We start from the raw sequence: 22,220 nt of genomic DNA on the forward strand, positions 1-22,220 counted from the left end.
TTTAACACCCCACTGGCAACATTAGACAGATCAACGAGACAGAAAGTCAACAAGGATACCCAGGAATTGAACTCAGCTCTGCACCAAGCGGACCTAATAGACATCTACAGAACTCTCCACCCCAAATCAACAGAATATACCTTTTTTTCAGCACCACACCACACCTATTCCAAAATTGACCACATACTTGGAAGTAAAGCTCTCCTCAGTAAATGTAAAAGAACAGAAATTATAACAAACTATCTCTCAGATCACAGTGCAATCAAGCTAGAACTCAGGATTAAGAATCTCACTCAAAACCGCTCAACTACATGGAAACTGAACAACCTGCTCCTGAATGACTACTGGGTACATAACGAAATGAAGGAAGAAATAAAGATGTTCTTTGAAACCAACGAGAACCAAGACACAACATACCAGAATCTCTGGGATGCATTCAAAGCAGTGTGTAGAGGCAAATTTATAGCACTAAATGCCCCCAAAAGAAAGCAGGAAAGATCCAAAATTGATACCCTAACATCACAATTAAAAGAACTAGAAAAGCAAGAGCAAACACATTCAAAAGCTAGCAGAAGGCAAGAAATAACTAAAATTAGAGCAGAACTGAAGGAAATAGAGACACAAAAAAACCCTTCAAAAAATTAATGAATTCAGGAGCTGGTTTTTTGAAAGGATCAACAAAATTGACAGAGAAGAATCAGATAGATGCAATAAAAAAAGATAAAGGGGATATCACCACCGATCCCACAGAAATACAAAAGGAATTTGTATTTCAATTCCTAGAAATTTCAAAAGAAATGTGAAAGGATCAACAAAATTGACAGAGAAGAATCAAATAGATGCAATAAAAAATGATAAAGGGGGTATCACCACCGATCCCTCAGAAATACAAACTACCATCAGAGAATACTACAAACAGCTCTACACAAATAAACTAGAAAATCTAGAAGAAATGGATAAATTCCTCGACACATACACTGTCCCAAGACTAAACCAGGAAGAAGTTGAATCTCTGAATAGACCAATAACAGGATCTGAAATTGTGGCAATAATCAATACCTTACCAACCAAAAAGAGTCCAGGACCAGATGGATTCACAGCCAAATTCTACCGGAGGTACAAGGAGGAACTGGTACCATTCCTTCTGAAACTATTCCAACCAATAGAAAAAGAGGGAATCCTCCCTAACTCATTTTATGAGGCCAGCATCATCCTGATACCAAAGCCGGGCAGAGACACAACCAAAAAAGAGAATTTTAGAACAATATCCTTGATGAACACTGATGCAAAAATCCTCAATAAAATACTGGCAAACCGAATCCAGCAGCACATCAAAAAGCTTATCCACCATGATCAAGTGGGCTTCACCCCTGGGATGCAAGGCTGGTTCAATATACGCAAATCAATAAATGTAATCCAGCATATAAACAGAACCAAAGACAAAAACCACATGATTATCTCAATAGATGCAGAAAAGGCCTTTGACAAAATTCAACAACCCTTCATGCTAAAAACTCTCAATAAATTAGGTATTGATGGGACGTATCTCAAAATCATAAGAGCTATCTATGACAATATTGACCCACAGCCAGTGTCATACTGAATGGGCAAAAACTGGAAGCATTCCCTTTGAAAACTGGCACAAGACAGGGATGCCCTCTCTCACCACTCCTATTCAACATAGTGTTGGAAGTTCTGGCCAGGGCAATTAGGCAGGAGAAGGAAATAAAGGATATTCAATTAGGAAAAGAGGAAGTCAAATTGTCCCTGTTTGCAGACGACATGATTGTATATCTAGAAAACCCCACTGTCTCAGCCCAAAATCTCCTTAAGCTGATAAGCAACTTCAGCAAAGTCTCAGGATACAAAATCAATGTACAAAAATCACAAGCATTCTTATACACCAACAGACAAACAAACAGAGAACCAAATCATGAGGGAACTCCCATTCACAATTGCTTCAAAGAGAATAAAATACCTAGGAATCCAACTTACAAGGGACGTGAAGGACCTCTTCAAGGAGAACTACAAACCACTGCTCAAGGAAATAAAAGAGGATACAAACAAATGGAAGAACATTCCATGCTCATGGGTAGGAAGAATCAATATCATGAAAATGGCCATCCTTCCCAAGGTAATTTACAGATTCAATGCCATCCCCATCAAGCTACCAATGACTTTCCTCACAGAACTGGAAAAAACTACTTTAAAGTTCATATGGAACCAGAAAAGAGCCCGCATCACCAAGTCAAAAGAACAAAGCTGGAGGCATCACACTACCTGACTTCAAACTATACTACAAGGCTACAGTAACCAAAACAGCATGGTACTGGTACCAAAACAGAGATATAGATCAATGGAATAGAACAGAGCCCTCAGAAATAACGCCGCATATCTACAACTATCTGATCTTTGACAAACCTGAGAAAAACAAGCAATGGGGAAAGGATTCCCTATTTAATAAATGGTGCTGGGAAAACTGGCTAGCCATATGTAGAAAGCTGAAACTGGATCCCTTCCTTACACCTTACACAAAAATCAATTCAAGATGGATTAAAGACTTAAACATTAGACCTAAAACCATCAAAACCCTAGAAGAAAACCTAGGCATTACCATTCAGGACATAGGCATGGGCAAGGACTTCATGTCTAAAACACCAAAAGCAATGGCAACAATAGCCAAAATTGACAAACGGGATCTAATTAAACTAAAGAGCTTCTGCACAGCAAGAGAAACTACCATCAGAGTGAACAGACAACCTACAAAATGGGAGAAAATTTTCGCAACCTACTCATCTGACAAAGGGCTAATATCCAGAATCTACAATGAACCCAAACAAATTTACAAGAAAAAAACAAACAACCCCATCAAAAAGCGGGCGAAGGACATGAACAGACACTTCTCAAAAGAAGACATTTATGCAGCCAAAAAACACATGAAACAATGCTCACCATCACTGGCCATCAGAGAAATGCAAATCAAAACCACAATGAGATACCATCTCACACCAGTTAGAATGGCAATCATTAAGAAGTCAGGAAACAACAGGAGCTGGAGAGGATGTGGAGAAATAGGAAAACTTTTCCACTGTTGGTGGGACTGTAAACTAGTTCAACCCTTGTGGAAGTCAGTGTGGCGATTCCTCAGGGATCTAGAACTAGAAATTCCATTTGACCCAGCCATCCCATTACTGGGTATACACCCAAAGGACTATAAATCATGCTGCTATAAAGACACAAGCACGTGTCTGCTTATGGTGGCATTATTCACAATAGCAAAGACTTGGAACCAACCCAAATGTCCAACAATGATAGACTGGATTAAGAAAATGTGGCACATATACACCATGGAATACTATGCAGCCATAAAAAATGATGAGTTCATGTCCTTTGTAGGGACATGGATGAAATTGGAAATCATCATTCTCAGTAAACTATCGCCAAGAACAAAAAACCAAAATCCGCATATTCTCACTCATAGGTGGGAATTGAACAATGGGAACACATGGAAACAGGAAGGGGAACATCAGACTCTGGGGACTGTTGTGGGGTGGGGGGAGCGGGGAGGCATAGCATTGGGAGATATACCTAATGCTAGATGACGAGTTAGTGGGTGCAGCGCACCAGCATGGCACAAGTATACATATGTAACTAACCTGCACATTGCGCACATGTACCCTAAAACCTAAAGTATAATAATAATAAATAAATGAATAAATAAATTTTTTAAAAAATCATCCTGTTCTACATTCATAAACAACTTTTCACTTTACTGAGTATACTGAAGATAAACCTTAAAAAAAAAAAAAAAAAGGCGCACCAAAAAGAAAATAAGCCTCAATGTGTTAAATCAATTTCTTATAATCCTCTTCGCTAACGCTAGGGTGTTCAAAGCATCTTTTGAAATAACACTTTTCTTCCTGAGTAACACGGAATCAGTCCGACTGATAATTCTAGTTTTCAAAGTGGGCTGATAGATATAAATCATACCATCTTTATTTTCAGATCAAAAAAACACATACATATAACTCATTCATTTTCTAGATTCTGATCAGAACTGTCTTTATTCTTTCCACTGTTGACTCTAAGGTTAATGTAAAATTTTCTGAAGTAGTATTCATAACTAACATATATGTTGGACAAACAATATAGCACAGTGAAACAAAAATTAATTTAGTCAGGAGATCTAGGTTTATGTCCCTTACAGATAAGTGGTTATAAGCCACCTACTTACTTACCAGCTATGTATCTGTGGGCAAACTGCTTTGAGAATGAAATGAGATAACCTCTGTGAATTCATTTTGTATGTATAAAGTGGTAAAAGTGGTAATGCCAATGTAAGTTAGTGTCCTGTTATTTGAATTTATTTTCAGCCGATTTGTTTTCAAGTTTCTTTTTTGGCTTCACTATTTAGCTGACTTATTTTGAAAAAAATTTTAATTAAGAACTAATTGAAACAACATCAGGAAACTATGACACATCATTAACTTAAAAATCATTGATGAAGTGCTGTTGACTTTAAAAGGTAAGTACAAAAAGCTGCAAAAGACAAAACTATTACACATACACCAGTCTGAAAGAAAACAAAAGACGAAAGAAACTGTGTATCTTTTTGAACAACACAATAATGTTATCGAAGTTAATAAGAAAAGTGGGTTCCTGCTTTGCTAATTAGATGCTAGAAGTTACTGAGTCTAATTAGATGCTAGAAGTTACTGATTCTACGCAGCTTTACTACACACGAAATCTAAATTGTCACATCAACTAAAGCCGAGGTTACTGCATTTCTCTATTCTTTTGTGCTTGTACCTGCTATTTTGGGTTTGCAACTCATTCCTAATTCTTTCCTTTAACAGCGTTATTTCATGACAATGATGTGGAAGAAAAATTTACAACACTATTTTTAAAGTTTTTCCTTTCTAAAAATGTCTTCCATTATTGTTTTTTCCAAATGACATTAAGCTGCATTATCTTGAACTACCGGGAACCTGCTTAGATTGCCCTTCCCTATAGACAATTTACCGATTCCTTCTCACTTCATTCAGAAATCCCAAACAGAATAAAACAAAACAAAACAAAAGAAATTCTGAAACTCTTGTAGTTTCTCTCCTTTTCAACTCCCCCTTGATTTGTGGATGAACTTTGGATATGTTTTTCTTTGATAAGCAAGCTATATTACGGTATTGTCTCTGCACCACAGTGTTTGGATGTATTTTAATTTAGAAATGTAACATCTGGCAGAAACCTGCGTCAGATCATGACAGGTTATGGAAATGCACTGATTCTCAACTGGGCAAGATTTTTGAGCCCCAGGGGCATTCAGCGACGTTTAGAGATTGGCTGTCACAACTGAGATGTATTCCTGGAATCTGATGGGCTGAAGGCCAGGCATACTACTGCACATCCTACAATGCAAAGACAGCCTCCTACAATAAGGAATTATTTGGTGCCAAATTTGCAAAGGGTCTGGTTAAGAAACCTTGTGACAGTGACACAAGAATTGAAGAGGAAAATTCTTGTTTGGGAAGAACCTGATTTCCATTGCTCACGAAAGTGAATCTTTTCATGACCTCAGTTTCAGTTTCCTTGCTTGAAAATGAAATGGCCGGAAAAGGCCTCGGGTGTCTCTTCTGATTCTCATACTCTATACACAAATAGTAAAATGGATACTTAGTTTGGTAAAGAGGAAAAAAGGCATTTGATTTTATAAGAAGTTTGACGTTAGCTTGGATCTTACAAACTGGCTGCCTGCTTAACTGGAATCGTACATATAAAATTCACTGAATCTCTTTAACAGCGTGGTAACATTTTAAATTAGGCAAGTCACCATCACGTCCTAGTCCTCAGCGAGCAGGTGGCGCTCAAAGCTAACAAAGTAAGCCACGTACTTCATTTTTTGCAATGTACCTCATTTTTACCATGGCTTGACTAGCAGGGATTGTTCAATTCCGACTCTGTGTGTATTTATACATAATTATGTAAGGTATATATATCTATATAAATATTATATATCTATACAAATATTATGTATATATAAATATTATATATATAAATATATCTATAATTATATATATCATATAAATGTTATATATATAAATATTATATAAATGTTATATATATTTTATATAAATGTTATATATATAAATATTTTCTACATCTATTTTTATATATATTTATTTATATATAAATATTTTATATGTATATATATGTATATATATAAATCCACAATCAATAGATAGCCTTTGGTTATTTCTAAACTATGGCCAAAAATATAAAGGAATGCTTAGGATAAGCTAAAGTTTGATTTTAAAGAAAGTACCATCGTAACTGTCAATAGCATCCCGCAAACCAACTGCATTAAAGAAGTAATTTTCTTAATCATACCTTCAGTGAGTTGGTGAATTTTGAAGTGAGAAATGTTGGAATAGTAAACAGGTGAGCTTCAAAACCATCATATACACAACTCTCACTGCGATTTCTAGCAAGCGTATTCCTTGTTATATGCCGACAATCAAGTGACAAAGACAGCTAAAAGCTGGAGAAAATTATCATTAAACTCCAGCGATGTCAGCTCCTTTGCCAGTATTATCTAATACAATTACTAAGTGAACATGTAAGCAAATTGATATTTACATAAACTGGCCAGGAAAAAGGCTAGAATTTGTAGTCATCAAAGTTACATTCACAGCAACAGGAAGAGGAGCAAATAAAGACAATGCTAAAATTAAGAAAATATGACGGGAAAATCAGAAGTTAATGCAGCAGCAGATTCTTGGGGAGTGCTGCGTGGGAAGGATGAAATTCAAGCAATACGCAATCCTTGCAAAACTATGCAAGAAAAAGCAAAAATATATACGAGACCTGAAAAATGAGTCATGGCCAGTGGTTACAAAAGAATGCTACGTGCAATCTCTATAGGAATAAATTTATATTATATATATTATTTTTCTATAGGAATAAATATTTACATAAACTGATCAGGAAAAAGCCTATCATCTGTAGTCAGCAAAGTTACATTCACAGCAATAGGAAGAGGAGCAAATAAAGAGAGTGATAAAATTAAGAAAATATGACGTGAAAATCAGAATGAAAACCTTAAGTAAATCCAAGAGCAGATTCTCGGGGAGTGGTGCGTGGGGAGGATGAAATTCGAGCAACAAACAATCCTGGCAAAACAAAGCAAGAAAACACAAGAAAGCAAAAGTATATATGAGACCTGAAAAATGGGTTGTGGCCACAGATAATAAAAGAGTGCTATGCAGAAACTCTGTTTTCAAAGAGGAAGAAAGTATTTCTCAACGCATTTTACAAAGCTAAAAGCATATAAGTAACAAAGCCTCATCCAGATGATCCATCCCTGCCCTCAACACAAATGGGAAATTCCAGCCGTATATAAAGAGTCTAAGTTTATATTGGGAATGCAAGAATACTCCATTTGCAGGATACATTACTTTAATTCACCACTGAAAATCAATTGATAAAATACAGCACTCATTTTTAAATTTTTTAAAACCCCAAGTCAAATTTCAGAGAAAGAGGAATCTTCTTTTCGATCAATCTCATTCTACCCTATCATCAAGCTTACAAGTGAACTAGTTGAGTCAACTCAATTGAAATTAGGGATAAGGTAAGGGCACCAGGTCACCTCCTTATCACTCCCATATGTTTTTTCCACTATGTATAACTAATAGTGAATACTATTAGTATTAGAATAGTGAATACTAACAAAAAGCTTTTTATGAATCAGTAAGAAAAATAAAATTAAGAAGGTAATTTAAAAAGCTAAACATCAATGATCAACTTCAACGATGATTTTAAAAAGTGCCCATCAACATAATGTAGTATTTTCCGGCTATTAGGCTGACAATTTAAAAAATACTAATAACTTTCACTGGAATGGGTGTGGAAAAGACAGCATTCTACACACCATCAGTGAGAAAACACTAATACGTGATTTACCAAGAGTATTTTGGAAAAGGTGTATCATAATTTGATAAGCGGGGATACTCACCAGTATACTAAAAAGGAGAATTAGTTATAAAATTGTTATAAAAGGGGCAAAGTGCTTTCACCTAGCAATTCCACTGATAGCAATTCATCTCAAGAAATTAATAGTACAAGCGTGCCAAGATATTTACACAAAGATATTCATAGCATCTTTTTTTTTTTTTTTTTTTTTTTTTGAGACTGAGTCTCTCTTTGCAGCCTAGGCTGGAGTGCAGTGGCACAATCCCACCTCACAGCAATCTGCATCCCAGGATCAAGTGATTCTGCTGCCTCAGCCTCCAGAGTAGCTGGGATTACAAGTGTGCGCCACCACGCCTGGCTAATTTTTTTGTACTTTTAGTAGAGACAGGAAACAAAAATCATTCAAATATTCCTTCACATTTTCAAAAACACATAAGATACACAATATTGAAGAACATATGCTGGCTCCTTTAATTTGTTCTTCTAATAAAAGAAACAGAACGGAAAAAAGAATCACTTTAGGTTTCTAATCCCTGACGTTTTTGATGTTACCTCTGTATGTAAAACCTCAATTTTTTCCCAATTTTCTGGGGTTGGTATTGTGGAAATCTCAAGGATATTAGTTCTTGGAATTTATTACCATAGATATGATTATGGGTCATATATACAGTCACAGCTATGAAAAGAGACCCAGAGGACGACTAATGTGAAGCAGCCAGCTAAAATACAAATTTAATTCAAATTCTGTGCTCTAAAAGGTGGGTAGTAATTTTATTTCACTCTGTCTGTCTAAAAAATTGATAAAAGTCAGTCTGGATGTTTCAGCTATTTGACAGCAAGATGAAAATAAACATGCTACAATATAGAAAGGGACACCACATCTCAAAAACCTGTTCTACAGTAAAGTTTTTGCTAAGTACATTCCTGTCAAAATGTAACGTAATTACTTCTAAATAATACAGAGGCCTTCATTCTAGACTAATTCTAAGTGTTGTCGTAAATTTTAGGTACATTTCACTACTTTAAAATGGCAAACTATTCAAGCAATTTGTACAAAAAAAGGGCTCAATAGTATCTGAAAGTAAATCATTTTACTCCCTCTTAAATTACCTGATAATTATATACAGGCAAATGATATCCAGTGATGACGTGAACTGCTGAATTTGGGTAAGTAGGATGTGCCTAAAAATAAAGTTTACAGTAAGAATGAACGAATATGATAAAACATTTTGTTAATTAGAAATACTATTCCCAATATAAAAAACTATGAAATAGTTTTAAAACATTATTTTTCTACATACAGCGTTGCAGAATTCTAAATGAGTGACTGATTTTATGAAGAAAGAAAGAGTCTGTCAAGTGCTGCCCTTTGGGTGGGGAGGGGGAACAGACAAATGACAAAAGAAGTGACTATTTCGCCAGACAGGTTTACCTTATTTATACTGTGTACTTATGCCCACCCAGAAGTTATTTTTTACGCTGGTGATAAGGCTCTATTAAGACAGACTTCAATGTAAGTTAAATTAATGCATTTGCTGTTTCTTTGTTAAAATACTTCTAAAGGGTTTCGTATGTGACAATATTATAGGGAATTATGAAGTTCTCCTACAAACGTTATGGCTTTTTCTGTACTTCATTTCAAAAAACTAAGGGCAGTATATAATCCGCAACTGGAAAAGAGACAGTATACTGTCTTCTACGTTTCAATAAATACTTACTGACTGAAAACACATACGCAGCATGACACATGAATACACCCAGATTACAGAATGGCTCACAGTAAATGTGAGAAACAGGGCTTTTTTTCTAGCCATCGCTCAGAGGACGAAAAAGAGGCAGAGGTATACCCTACCTGTTTCAAGTACATGGAAAATGTCAACAAACGAGAGACACTGAAGAACTATTTCACCACTATTTTCTTACTTTATTTTCCATCAAAGAAAATGTCTTTTAAACTAAGACATGAATAAAACAAACTAAAAAGAAAATAAACGTTACTTATCACCAGTAAGTGACAGAGTATGTCAAATCCTACTTTACATATCAAGGTAACCAGGATCAGAGAAATTACATGCCAGACACTCACGGGATTTATAAATATAGTAAAACACATTAGAAATCTACCCATTCCAGAACCAGAATATATCCAGAAGTCAGCAATCTCCATGAGGAGGCATCTGGATATCACTGCAAGTAAAGAATAGCTGGATGAACTGCTAACCTTAGAGAAGAATAAACTAGGCAGACACATGAAGACAGCTGCTTTCAAATATTTTCGGAACTAGTTATATGGGGGGAAAGCAGTTCGGCTGTTTTAGAGGTAATACTCTTTTTTCTTCCTATTCTTATTTAAGAGTAATTAATAGCAAAACATTTCTGTTTCTCTTTAACAGATTTTTCTTACGGAGGGTAAAGCCAGAGGCAGATTCCAGGCAGATACATGCTCATTCTAAAGCCACATTAATACTACCTTTCATAGATTGTATAGTCTATCAAAAAGTAACTGAATTCTTATCCTTATGTGGACCAGCCACTGCTTAAGCATGCAAAAACCTGGGAGAGAAAAAGGCACTGTTGCTCCCATAGGAGTTTATAATTGGGTTAAAAGAAAGTAACAAAACGTGCCACTTTAATACAAAGAATGATTTAAAAAAATTACAGGCATATATGACATAGAAAAAAATCAAGGAAGAACAGGGAGTATACGTTTGGCGCATTCACTTCACCTGATGTACAGCATAACTCCTTTGCTCCCCAAAAGGCCACTGTGGTGGCATCTTGGGGAAAAAAAAAAAAAAAAAAAGAAAGCAAAAAAAAAGGAAACCAAAATTATTCAAATATTCCTGTACATTTTCAAAAACACAAGAGATACACAATATTGAAGTACTTCTCATGCTGGCTCCTTGGATAATAGAACAAAAGAAACAGAATACAAAAAAGAAGTACTTTAGGTTTCTAATCCCTGAAGTTTCTTGTGGTTACTTCTACATACAAAACCTCACCTTTTCCCCAATTTTCCGGAAATGGCATTGTGGAACTCTCAAAGATATTAATTCTTTGAATTTGTTACCACACATATGATTATGGGTCACAGATATAGTCGTATCGTTGAAACGACACCCAGAGAACTACTAACATGAAGCAGCAAGCTAAAATAAAAATACAACTGGAATTCTGTGCTCTAAGAATTGGGTAAAGCTTTTATTTCACTCTGTATCTCTATAAAATTCAGCAAAGTCAGTCTGTATGTTTCAGCTCTTAGACAGCAAACAGAACAAAATACATGCTGAAACAAAGACGGAAACACAAATCTCAGAAATTGTTCTACAGAAAAGTTATCGCTAGGTACCCTCAACAGCAAACATAACAAAATACATGCTGAAACAAAGACGGAAACACAAATCTCAGAAATTGTTCTACAGAAAAGTTATTGCTAAGTACCCTCCTGTCACAATACTCTTTCATCACTTCTAAACGATACAGAGGGCTTCATTACGCTAATTCTAAGTGTTTTCTTAAATTTTAGGTACATTTCACTAGTTTAAAATGACAAACTATTCAGGCAATTTGTATAAACAAGTGGAAGGCCTCAATAGTAGCTGAAAGTAAATCGTTTTACTCCCTCTTCAATTACCTGATAATTATATACAAGCAACTGATATCCAGTGATGACCTGACCTGCTGAATTTGGGTAAGCAGGATAAGCCTGAAAATAAAGTTTAAGAAAGAATGGATTAATACGGTAAAACATTTTTTTTTAATTAGAAAGAATTATCATTCCCAATATAACAAAAATACGAAAAACTTTGAAATAGTAATTACTTTTCTATACACAGCAATGTAGAATTCTAAAAGAATGACTGACTTCATGAAGAAACAAACATTCTCTGTCAAGCGCTACCCTTTGGGTGGGGAGGAGGAAGAGACAAATGACAAAAAAAGTGACTATTGCACCAGCCAAAGTTTACTTTATTTATACTGCGTACTTATGCCCACCCAGAAGTTATTTCTTACACTGGTGATAAGGCTCTATTAAGACAGATTTCAACCTAGGTTAAGTTAATACATTTGCTCCTTCTTTGGCAAAATACTTCCAGACTGTTTTGTATTTGACAATACTATAGGGTAATACTGTAGTTCTTCGACAGATGTTACGGCTTTCTCTGTACTTCATTTCCTAAAAGTAAGGGCAGTATATACACCACAAATGGAAAAGAGACAGTATAATGTCCTCGACGTTTCAATAAATACTTACTAATTAAAAACACACAGGTAGCAGCATTCAAGAATACACCCACATTCAGTAATGGCTCACCGTAAATGCTAGAAACAAGTAGGGCTTTTCTTCTAGCCACTGCTCCGAGAAGGAAAAAGAAGAAGACGTGTACCCTACACGTTTCAAGTACACGGAAAATAACAACAAATGAGAGACACTGAAGAACTATTTCACTACTATTTTGTTACTTTATTTTCCGTCAAAGAAAAGGTCTTTTAAACACACACAGAAATGAAAGGAACGAAGAACAAAATAAACCTTATTTATCACCACTAAGTGACAGAGGATGTCAAATCCCACTTTAAATATCAAAGCAACCAGCATCAGAGAAATGACATGCCAGAAACTCATGGGATTTATAAATAGAGTAAAAGAGATCAGAAATCTACCCATCCCAGAACCAGAATATATACAGAAGTCAGCAATTTATATGACGAGGCATCTGGAAAGCATTGCAAGCAAAGAATAGCTGGGTTAACTCCTAACCTTAGAGAACAATAAATTAGGCAGACACATAAGGAGAGCGGCTTCCAAATACTTCAGGAACTAGTTATATGGGGTGAAAAAGGAAGAGATAGGAAGAGATTTGTTCATGTGTCTAAAGAGGTCATTTCTGAGAGAAAGCCTTGCCAATATATACTTGGCAAGATTTTTAGCTCAAATAACCAACACTAAGAATAAGAAATTTCTAACAAAAGTAACAAATTTCCCATTACTCACACTGTTCAAACAGGGATTCCATTGCCACTTACTATGGAAAGTGTAGATACAATTCCACAGACGCAAGGATGACTACAATAAACAAGAGAACAGGAACATAAGCAGTTCTTACCTGAACGTACTGAGTTACAGGCTTCAGCGTGATTAGGGGCTGCAGGCAAGTTTCAGTGTTTGGATTCCTCCAGACGTTCTGAAACTGTGGTGGAGGAGGAGGATTAAATACCAAAGGACATGGCTGCACGTGACGAGCACCTTTTTGAAAAGCAAGAAGAAAAAAGCCTACTTTTAGTTATTTGAAAAGCTACACGGGTCAAAAAAGAACAATTTCTTTTCCTACTCACAGAACTTTTGTTTCCTGATTGCAGGGCCCAGCTTCAGCTTTTTACCCTGGAGATGTATCTGTGACTGAAAAGAGAACAGCAACAAAACTAGAATCCATTTTCAAGTCTTAGCTTCCAAGACTTGGGTAAACACCTAACGTCTTCTAAAGTGCCTATCATCATAGACGATCAGTGACAACTACGCACCAAATTAAATTTTGTCATCATGAAGCTACCTTACCTACCCTTGCCACTCTAATCAGTGTCAAGAGGCATCAAGTGAAAGTTGATCACAAACTTTTCATCACCCTGACTCCAACCCTTCCTGTCTGTAGTTCGTGAATCTAGGTGTCCACTCAAAAATAAACAGCATCTATCAAGTTATGGGAGGTTACTCTGAGTTTGGATTTTGAACAGGAAGTCTAGCTTTCTCCAAATTTTACACAAGTCTGAGTATATCACTAACACTCAACGTCGTATCAGTAAGATAAATAAGAAATTTTTCTATTAGACTACTTACTTCTACTATCTTCTGGACATCCACGTCATCAACAAATGAAACAAATCCATAGCTATAAAGGCAGATAAATGAAGCATAAAATCACCATCATACAGTACATGGTTGAGAACTTCTACTATTCTATATACAGAAGTGATCATGACCAAAGTTGAATAATATACCATGATATGTATTTGCTAACATGCACATGACAGATCCTCTACAAATACTACTTTTTCTTAAGTAGAACTATGTCAAAATGTGCTAGATTAGGGCAGTGTGAAAACTTCATTGATTAACAAAGAGTTCACATCTGTGAACCTGAATTTAACTTACTATCTAAGACAAGGTGGTTAAAATTTAAGATGCGGTGCAGCGTATGAAAAAAACACTTATGTGAGAAAACTGATTAACTCATCTGTATGAAATAAAAATTGCAGACATTTCAAAGCAAACATTAGAAAAATGATTAAATAAAAGAACTGGTAATAACCTTTTATCCCCTACGTGAAAGAAATTAACACCGCAACAATTTCATTTATACAAGGGTCAGAATATCAGTTTTGAAGTCTTGTCTCATACCTATAGAACAGGGGACTAGAGTTCAGATATTTTTGATAAAATTACTCACCCTTTGGACACACCACTTCGATTTGTGATCATCTTCACTTCTTTCACTGAACCGTATCTACCAAAGCAGCTTCTGATCTCAGCTTCATCCGTCTATGGAACAGAATGGAACGTCAGAGTAAAAATCCAGCATTCAAAAATTTCAACTTTACTACAATTTTACTACCATGAGGGGGAAATTTCTTCCCCATTTATCCCCAAATGACCAGTAGCTCTTTGTCAAAGATATTTTTAGTACCTATGGGTCAAACCTAAAAGCAATTCTAAACCTCCATGAAGTACAAAAACACATTAAGTTTGTAACAGGGCCCAAATCCCATTGTTCATAATGTATTTTAAGGTAAAAATGAGGTATGAATACAATACCCTATCATCAATTCCACCAACAAAAACAGTGTTTGGCATGATTTTGCCTTCTGGTAAGACCCAGCCTTGGCTAGCCGCAGCTGATGAAGACTGGGTGCTGGCCTCTCTGCAGATGGTTGAGTTGGGAGTCTCAGGATTTGCAGCAGACTGTAATTTGGAAAGTAGACATCGTAATTACGTATGCAGGCAAAACCCATACACAATGTGAAATATCATTTTTGTACTTTAAGTATATTTTATATAAATTACTTTCATTGTCAATTAGTCACCAGTGCAGCTCAGTGCAGGCTCAGGATTTAAACTAATCAGAGGACATCAGCATAGAATTTTAACCAAAGGATATAGTACTTTCTTAAACCTACTGCCGCTCATCACCGAGTCTTGTATAATGCTGTGGAAGAATACTCAGTCAGTATTTGTGAAAATACTCTGTGAAGTAGTTAAAAAAGACACCCCAAACTAGAAAGTTTAGATTTGTAAAAGTTAAAGTTATTAAAATCATCCTGTTCTATATTCATGAACAATTTTTCACTTTACTGAGTAGACTAAAGATAAACCTTACAAAAACAAAACAAATAAACAAACAAAAAAAGCCGCACCAGAAAGAAAATAAGCCTCAATGTTTTAAACCAATTTCTTATAATCCTCTTCCCTAACGCTAGGGTGTTCAAAGCGTCTTTTGAAATAACATTTTTCTTCCTGAGTAACACGAAATCAGTCCATCTGATAATTCTAATTTTCACAGTGGGCTGATAGATATAAATCATGCCATCTTTATTTTCAGATAAAAAAACACATACATATAACTCATTAATTTTCTAGATTCTGATCAGAACTGTCTTTATTCTTTCCACTGTTGACTCTAAGGTTAAGGTAAAATTTTCTGAAGTAGTATTCGTAACTAATATATATGTTGGACAAACAATATAGCACAGTGAAACAAAAATTAATTTAGTCAGGAGATCTAGGTTTATGTCCCTTACAGGTAAGTGGTTATAAGCCACCTATTTGCCAACTGCGTATCTGTGGGCAAACTGCTTTGAGAATGAAATGAGATAACATCTGTGAATTCCTTTTGTACGTATAAAGTGGTAAAAGTGGTAATGCCAATGTAAGTTAGTGTCCTGTTATTTGAATTTCTTTTCAGCCGATTTGTTTTCAAGTTTCTTTTTTGGCTTCACTATTTAGCTGACTTATTTTGAAAAAAATTTTAATTAAGAACTAATTGAAACATCAGGAAACTATGACACATCAATAACTTAAAAATCATTGATGAAGTGCTGTTGACTTTAAAAGGTAAGTACAAAAAGCTGCAAAAGACAAAACTATTACACATACACCTGTCTGAAAGAAAACAAAAGACGAAAGAAACTGTACATCTTTTTGAACAACACAGTAATGTTACAGAAGTTAATAAGAAAGGTGGGTTCCTGCTTTGCTAATTAGATGCTAGAAGTTACTGAGTCTACACAGCTTTACTACACATGAAATCTAAATTGTCACATCAACTAAAGCCAAGGTTACTGCATTTCTCTATTCTTTCGTGCTTGTACCTGCTATTTTGGGTTTGCAACTCATTCCTAATTCTTTCCTTTAACAGCGTTATTTCATGACAATGATGTGGAAGAAAAATTTACAACACTATTTTTAAAGTTTTTCCTTTCTAAAAATGTCTTCCATTATTGTTTTTTCCAAATGACATTAAGCTGCATTATCTTGAACTACTGGGAACCTGCTTAGATTGCCCTTCCCTGTAGACAATTTACCAATTCCTTCTCACTTCATTCAGAAATCCCAAACAGAATAAAACAAAACAAAACAAAAGAAATTCTGAAATTCTTGTAGTTTCTTTCTCTCCTTTTCAACTCCCCCTTGATTTGTGGATGAACTTTGGATATGTTTTTCTTTGATAAGCAAGCTATATTACGGTATTGTCTCTGCACCACAGTGTTTGGATGTATTTTGATTTAGAAATGTAACATCTGGCAGAAACCTGCGTCAGATCATGACAGGTTATGGAAATGCACTGATTCTCAACTGGGCAAGATTTTTGAGCCCCAGGGGCATTCAGCGATGTTTAGAGATGGGCTGTCACAACTGAGATGTATTCCTGGAATCTGATGGGCTGAAGGCCAGGCATACTACTGCACATCCTACAATGCAAAGACAGCCTCCTACAATAAAGAATTATTTGGTGCCAAATTTGCAAAGGGTCTGGTAAAGAAACCTTGTGACAGTGACACAAGAATTGAAGAGGAAAATTCTTGTTTGGGAAGAACCTGATTTCCATTGCTCACGAAAGTGAATCTTTTCATGACCTCAGTTTCAGTTTCCTTGCTTGAAAATGAAATGGCCGGAAAAGGCCTCGAGTGTCTCTTCTGATTCTCATACTCTATACATAATTAGTAAAATGGATACTCAGTTTGGGAAAGAGGAAAAAAGGCATTTGACTTTGTAAGAAGTTAGACTTTAGCTTGGATCTTACAAACTGGCTGCCTGCTTAACTGGAATCGTACATACAAAATTCACTGAATCTCTTTAACAGCGTGGCAACATTTTAAATTAAGCAAGTCACCATCACGTCCTAGTCCTCAGCGAGCAGGTGGCGCTCAAAGCTAACAAAGTAAGCCATGTACTTCATTTTTGGCAATGTACCTCATTTTTACCATGGCTTGACTAGCAGGGATTGTTCAATTCCGACTCTGTGTGTATTTATACATAATTATATAATGTACATATATATATATATAAAAAAACACACAATCAATAGATAGCCTTTGGTTATTTCTAAACTATGGTCAAAAATATAAAGGAATGCTTAGGATAAGCTAAAGTTTAATTTTAAAGAAAGTACCATCATAACCGTCAATAGCATCCTGCCAACAAACTGCTTTAAAGAAGTAATTTTCTTAATCATATCTTCAAGTGAGTTGGTGAATTTTGAAATGAGAAATGTTGGAATAGTAAACAGGGGTAAGCTTCAAGACCATCATATACACAACTCTCATTGCAAATTTCTAGCAAGCACATTTCTTGTTATATGCGGACGGACAATCAAGTGACAAAGACAGCTAAAAGCTGGAAAAAATTATCATTAAACTCCTGCGACGTCAGCTCCTTTGCCAGTATTACCTAATGCAATTACTATGTGAACATGTAAGCAAACTGATATTTACATAAACCGGCCAGGAAAAAGCCCATCATTTGCAGTCATCAAAGTTACATTCACAACAACAGGAAGAGGAACAAATAAAGAGAATGCTAAAATTAAGAAAATACGACGTGAAAATCAGAAGTTAATCCAAGAGCAGATTCTCAGGGAGTGCTGGGTGGGAAGGATGAAATTCAAGCAATAAACAATCCTTGCAAAACTAAGCAAGAAAAAGCAAAAATATATATTGAGACCTGAAAAATGGGTTGTGGCCCGTGGTCATTAAAGAATGTTAGGCACAAACTCTATAGGGATAAATTTTGAAATCAACGACATGGTCAACTTCTACAGAAATTTTAATTTTTCCCAAACAATCTTGAAAAAGAACACCCAATGGTATTTGGCTTAGTTTCCCTGGGAGTTTTTTCAACTTGTGAAGAAACAGGCAACTTGGGTGTATGTGGTGTTTCAGAGAGAGGTGCACACAGATACCAGAAACCTGAAGTAAAGACAGAAGACACAGAAGAAGAGATTAAGAAATTTAAACTCTTTTCTTCAATTTTCAAAGAGGAAAAAAGTACTTCTCAATGCATTTTACAAAGGTCAACAGCATATAAGCAACAAAGCCTCATCAAGATGGTCCAACCCTCTCCTCAACACAAATGCAAAACTCCAGTAGTAAAGAATACAGTTTATATTGGCAATGCAAGAATACTCCATTCGCAGGATACGCTACTTTAATTCATCATTGAAAAAGTATTTAATAAAATACAGCATTCATTTTTCAATTTTTTAAAAACCTAAGTAAAATAGAAATAGAGGATTCTTATTTTCTATCAATCTAATTCTACCCTATCGTTAAGCTTACAGTGAAATACTACAGCCATCTCCACTGAAAATAGGAATAAGGTAAGGGCACCACGGCTCCTCATCGTTACTACTATATGTATTTTCCCACTATGTATGACAACTGCGAATATTAATACAGAGTTTTTATGAGTCAATAAGGGAAATAAAATTAAAAAGGAAATTTAAAAAGCTAATGATCAATGATCAACTTCATTGATGATTTAAAAAAGTGCACATCAACATAGTGTAATATTATCCAGCTATTAGGTTGACAATGTAAAAAATCCTAATACCGTTCATTAGAAAGGGTGTGGAACAGAGATCACTCTACCCACCATCAGTGGGAAAATACTGACACATGCTTTACCAAGAGTACCTTGGAAAAGGTGTATCATAATTTGATAGGGGGATACTCACCACTATACTAATGAGGAGCATAACTTAAAATTGTTATGAAATGGCAAAGCACTTCCACCCAGCAATGCCACTTACAGCAATTCATCTCAAGGAATTAATAGTACAAGTGTGCCAAGATATTTACACAAGGACATGCACAGCATTTTTTTTTTTTTTTTTTTTTTGAGACTGAGTCTCCCTTTCTTGCCTAGGCTGGAATGCAGTGGCACCATCTCAGCTCACTGCAACCTGCTTCCCAGGTTCAAATGATTCTCCTGCCTCAGCCTCCCGAGTAGCTGGGATTACAAGTGCACGCCACCATGCCTGGCTAATTTTTCGTATTTTTAGTACAGATGGGGTTTCACCATGTTAGTCAGGCTGTTTTCGAAATCCTGACCTCCAGTGATCTGCCCACCTCAGTCTCCCAAAGTGTTGGGAATACAGGCGTGAGCCACGGCGCCCAGCCCATGATAGTTTCAATACTGAAAAAGTATTCATCATAAGGGAATTCAGTAAAACAACAGCATAATTTTTAACATGATATACTGAAAGTTATCTTCAGAATAATACCCACATTAACTGAAAGCTGCAAGTTGTAAAATAGTATTAAGCAGTACTATGTGACTTTTGTAAAAGTTGGCCTATCTATATGCAATCGCAATACACGCACAAAAATAAGCTGGAAGGGCATTCATGCATCAAAATTTAACTGTGGTTTTATGTGTTGGTATTAAGATGGACTGCTATTTTCTTACTGTGATTGTTTTCAAATGAGTAAATATACTACTTTTATAATCAGGAAAAAAACCTAATGAAACTGTAAGCATTTCTTCCCTTTACCTCTAAAAATGAAAAGTATTATTGTAAATAATTGTAACTTATAAATCAAGGTGACTTTTTATTAGCATGGATAACATGTTGCACACTTATGACACATAATAGTTGCTTATATATACTTAATGTTTATACATGGTAATATAAACCGTGTGTAAAACTCCTTTTATCTCTAAAAATGAAAAGACAGAATTATCAATGCAGACACACACACACAGAGCATGTAACACGTGTGTTTGACTCAGTGTTTGGTCAGCGTATTCAGAGCCACATCTGTGACGGCGCTCAACGAACGCTGGGCATTTACCAAACTCGCAGGAATGCACACCCAACATTATCTACCAATTGGACATTTTGTCAAAGATTCCTGGTTTATCTAGAAGGGAAAAATTGTGCCTGGAGTTTAAAAATTCTAAAATTCTCAACGGTAACTACTGAAGCCAACCTCTTGCCACAAAGATAGCGTCGAGTGAGCTTTTGTGCCTGTCGCCGCCGCAGGAGGGAGCCGCCATCAGCAAGTCCCCAGCAGCCGCTAGCCGCGAAAGGACCAGAGGCACTTCCCACCCAGCCCCCTCAGCTAGTGGGCCATGCCTTCAGGCCCCCACAAACCCCACCAACCCACCCCACCCAGTACAAGCACACTCAGGCCCCCACAAACCCCACCAACCCACCCCACCCAGTACAAGCACCAGGAGGGAACCACTTCCTGAAGAAGTTCCGGCCCTCCCAATTGAAGGGAGCCAAGTCCCTCAGCAGGCCCGCGGCCATCTTGCAGAGCCACCGGGAGAGCGTCAGAAATGAAGTTGGCGGGGTGGGGGCGCATGGGAGTGGGGGAGGGGGAAAGGGCGCCTAGGAGTGGAGGTGGGGACGCGTGGGGGTGGGGAACCCACACCCCAAATCGCTACCAGGAGAGAACCTGGGGCAGGAAATGGGTTCTGCACGAAGGCTGTGGCCCTTGCAAGCGAACTGTGAGGCAGCGCGTCCTGGGGACCCACGCCATGCTCGCTGTCCCGCCACTTCTGTGCCTGCCTCTCTCTGTGTGTGTGGGCCGCACTGCTGCCAGGCCGCCTCGCCCCACCCTGCGGGTCACGGCTCCTAATGCGTCCAGGCGGGTGGCCCCGAAACAGGAAAACCGAGGATAAGGCGCAGCCTGGTTTCACCCACCGGTGAAAACCCCACAGGCCTCGCCCCTCAGGTCTTTCCTTCAACTCACCATGATGGCGGCAGGCAGCAGCTCCCCACAGGCTCAAGGAGGAACAGAGGCTGTGTTTCACCCACCACTTCTGGGTCCGCTGGTGAAGTCCGCTGGAACCCGCTGTGGGGCTTCGAGTGGTCAAAGGAGCCAAAGGCGAAGGTGTAAGGAAAACCAAGGGCGGGTGAACCCTCGGAGGTAGAACCGCCAGGCTGAGGCGCGCAGGCCGACTGAGGCGTGGACCGGGGGCCTCTGGGAGGTGGCTCCTGTGCCGGGTATCGGGGCGCGTGGTATCGGCCTCAGCCAATGGGTGGCAGCGCTCACGCCCCCTGGAGGGTGGAGGCCTGCGGGGGATGACGGCGTCCCCCACGCTGTGGGTGGGTAGAGGACGCAGGGTACGCAGTGCGTGTGTGCTGGTCCCAGGCAGGCACCGCCCTCACGTAGACCGACAGGCACACGCATCGCCTCCAAAACACCCTTGAAATAAGTATGCATACTGAAATATATGGTGTAGTTTTAAAAAACGAGAATGTGTCTGGGCTGTAGTTTCAAAATGGCTTCTGGAATGCACAGGTTTAGCACAATCACTGTTAGCGTCACACCCACCCCAAAATCTTTTAAAGTACCTACAGAAATAAATAGTAGCAAGTCTGTGGAAAAGGGAGGGAGACATCAACAGGCCAGAAACTTGGACTCCTTTCTGTCAAGTTTGAGATACAAGGGATTGGATGGGAGGAAATGCCAGTTTTGACATTCAGGGTGTTCGTTCTTTCAAGAAGTAGTTACTGAGTGCTTGTGATTACCAGCTACTGCAGATGCAGGAGTGAACAGAATAAAATAGTGTCTCTTTGCTCAGGGATTTTACATTTTGATGGGAGAATTCACCTTCTAGGACTTACAGGAAGACGCTAGGCCTGCCTAGAGACTTATAGAACATTCTCAAGATCAGAGCAAGGGCCTAGAGCGGGAGCAAGCTGTGGGGCAGGTGGTGGAGCCAATCACATAACTTTGGGGACCAC

General features: G+C 37.5%; 1 protein-coding gene across 1 annotated transcript in view; it reads right to left on the reverse strand.

Annotated features, from left to right (window-relative positions):
• LOC129025960 (deleted in azoospermia protein 1-like) overlaps positions 1-21,433 on the reverse strand; it is a 54,731-nt gene extending 33,298 nt beyond the window's left edge. The window contains exons 1-8 of the mRNA XM_054473495.1: positions 21,223-21,433; positions 14,780-14,926; positions 14,415-14,506; positions 13,805-13,856; positions 13,306-13,369; positions 13,077-13,216; positions 11,603-11,674; positions 9,079-9,150 (exon numbers count right to left, since the gene is read on the reverse strand). Of these exons, the coding sequence (XP_054329470.1) occupies positions 9,079-9,150; positions 11,603-11,674; positions 13,077-13,216; positions 13,306-13,369; positions 13,805-13,856; positions 14,415-14,506; positions 14,780-14,926; positions 21,223-21,225 (642 nt within the window). The 5' untranslated portion in view covers positions 21,226-21,433. The remainder of the gene's footprint in view (positions 1-9,078; positions 9,151-11,602; positions 11,675-13,076; positions 13,217-13,305; positions 13,370-13,804; positions 13,857-14,414; positions 14,507-14,779; positions 14,927-21,222) is intronic.
• Between the last annotated feature and the right edge of the window lie 787 nt (positions 21,434-22,220).

Source organism: Pongo pygmaeus, chromosome Y, assembly GCF_028885625.2.
Source record: "Pongo pygmaeus isolate AG05252 chromosome Y, NHGRI_mPonPyg2-v2.0_pri, whole genome shotgun sequence".
Lineage (NCBI taxonomy): Eukaryota > Metazoa > Chordata > Mammalia > Primates > Hominidae > Pongo > Pongo pygmaeus.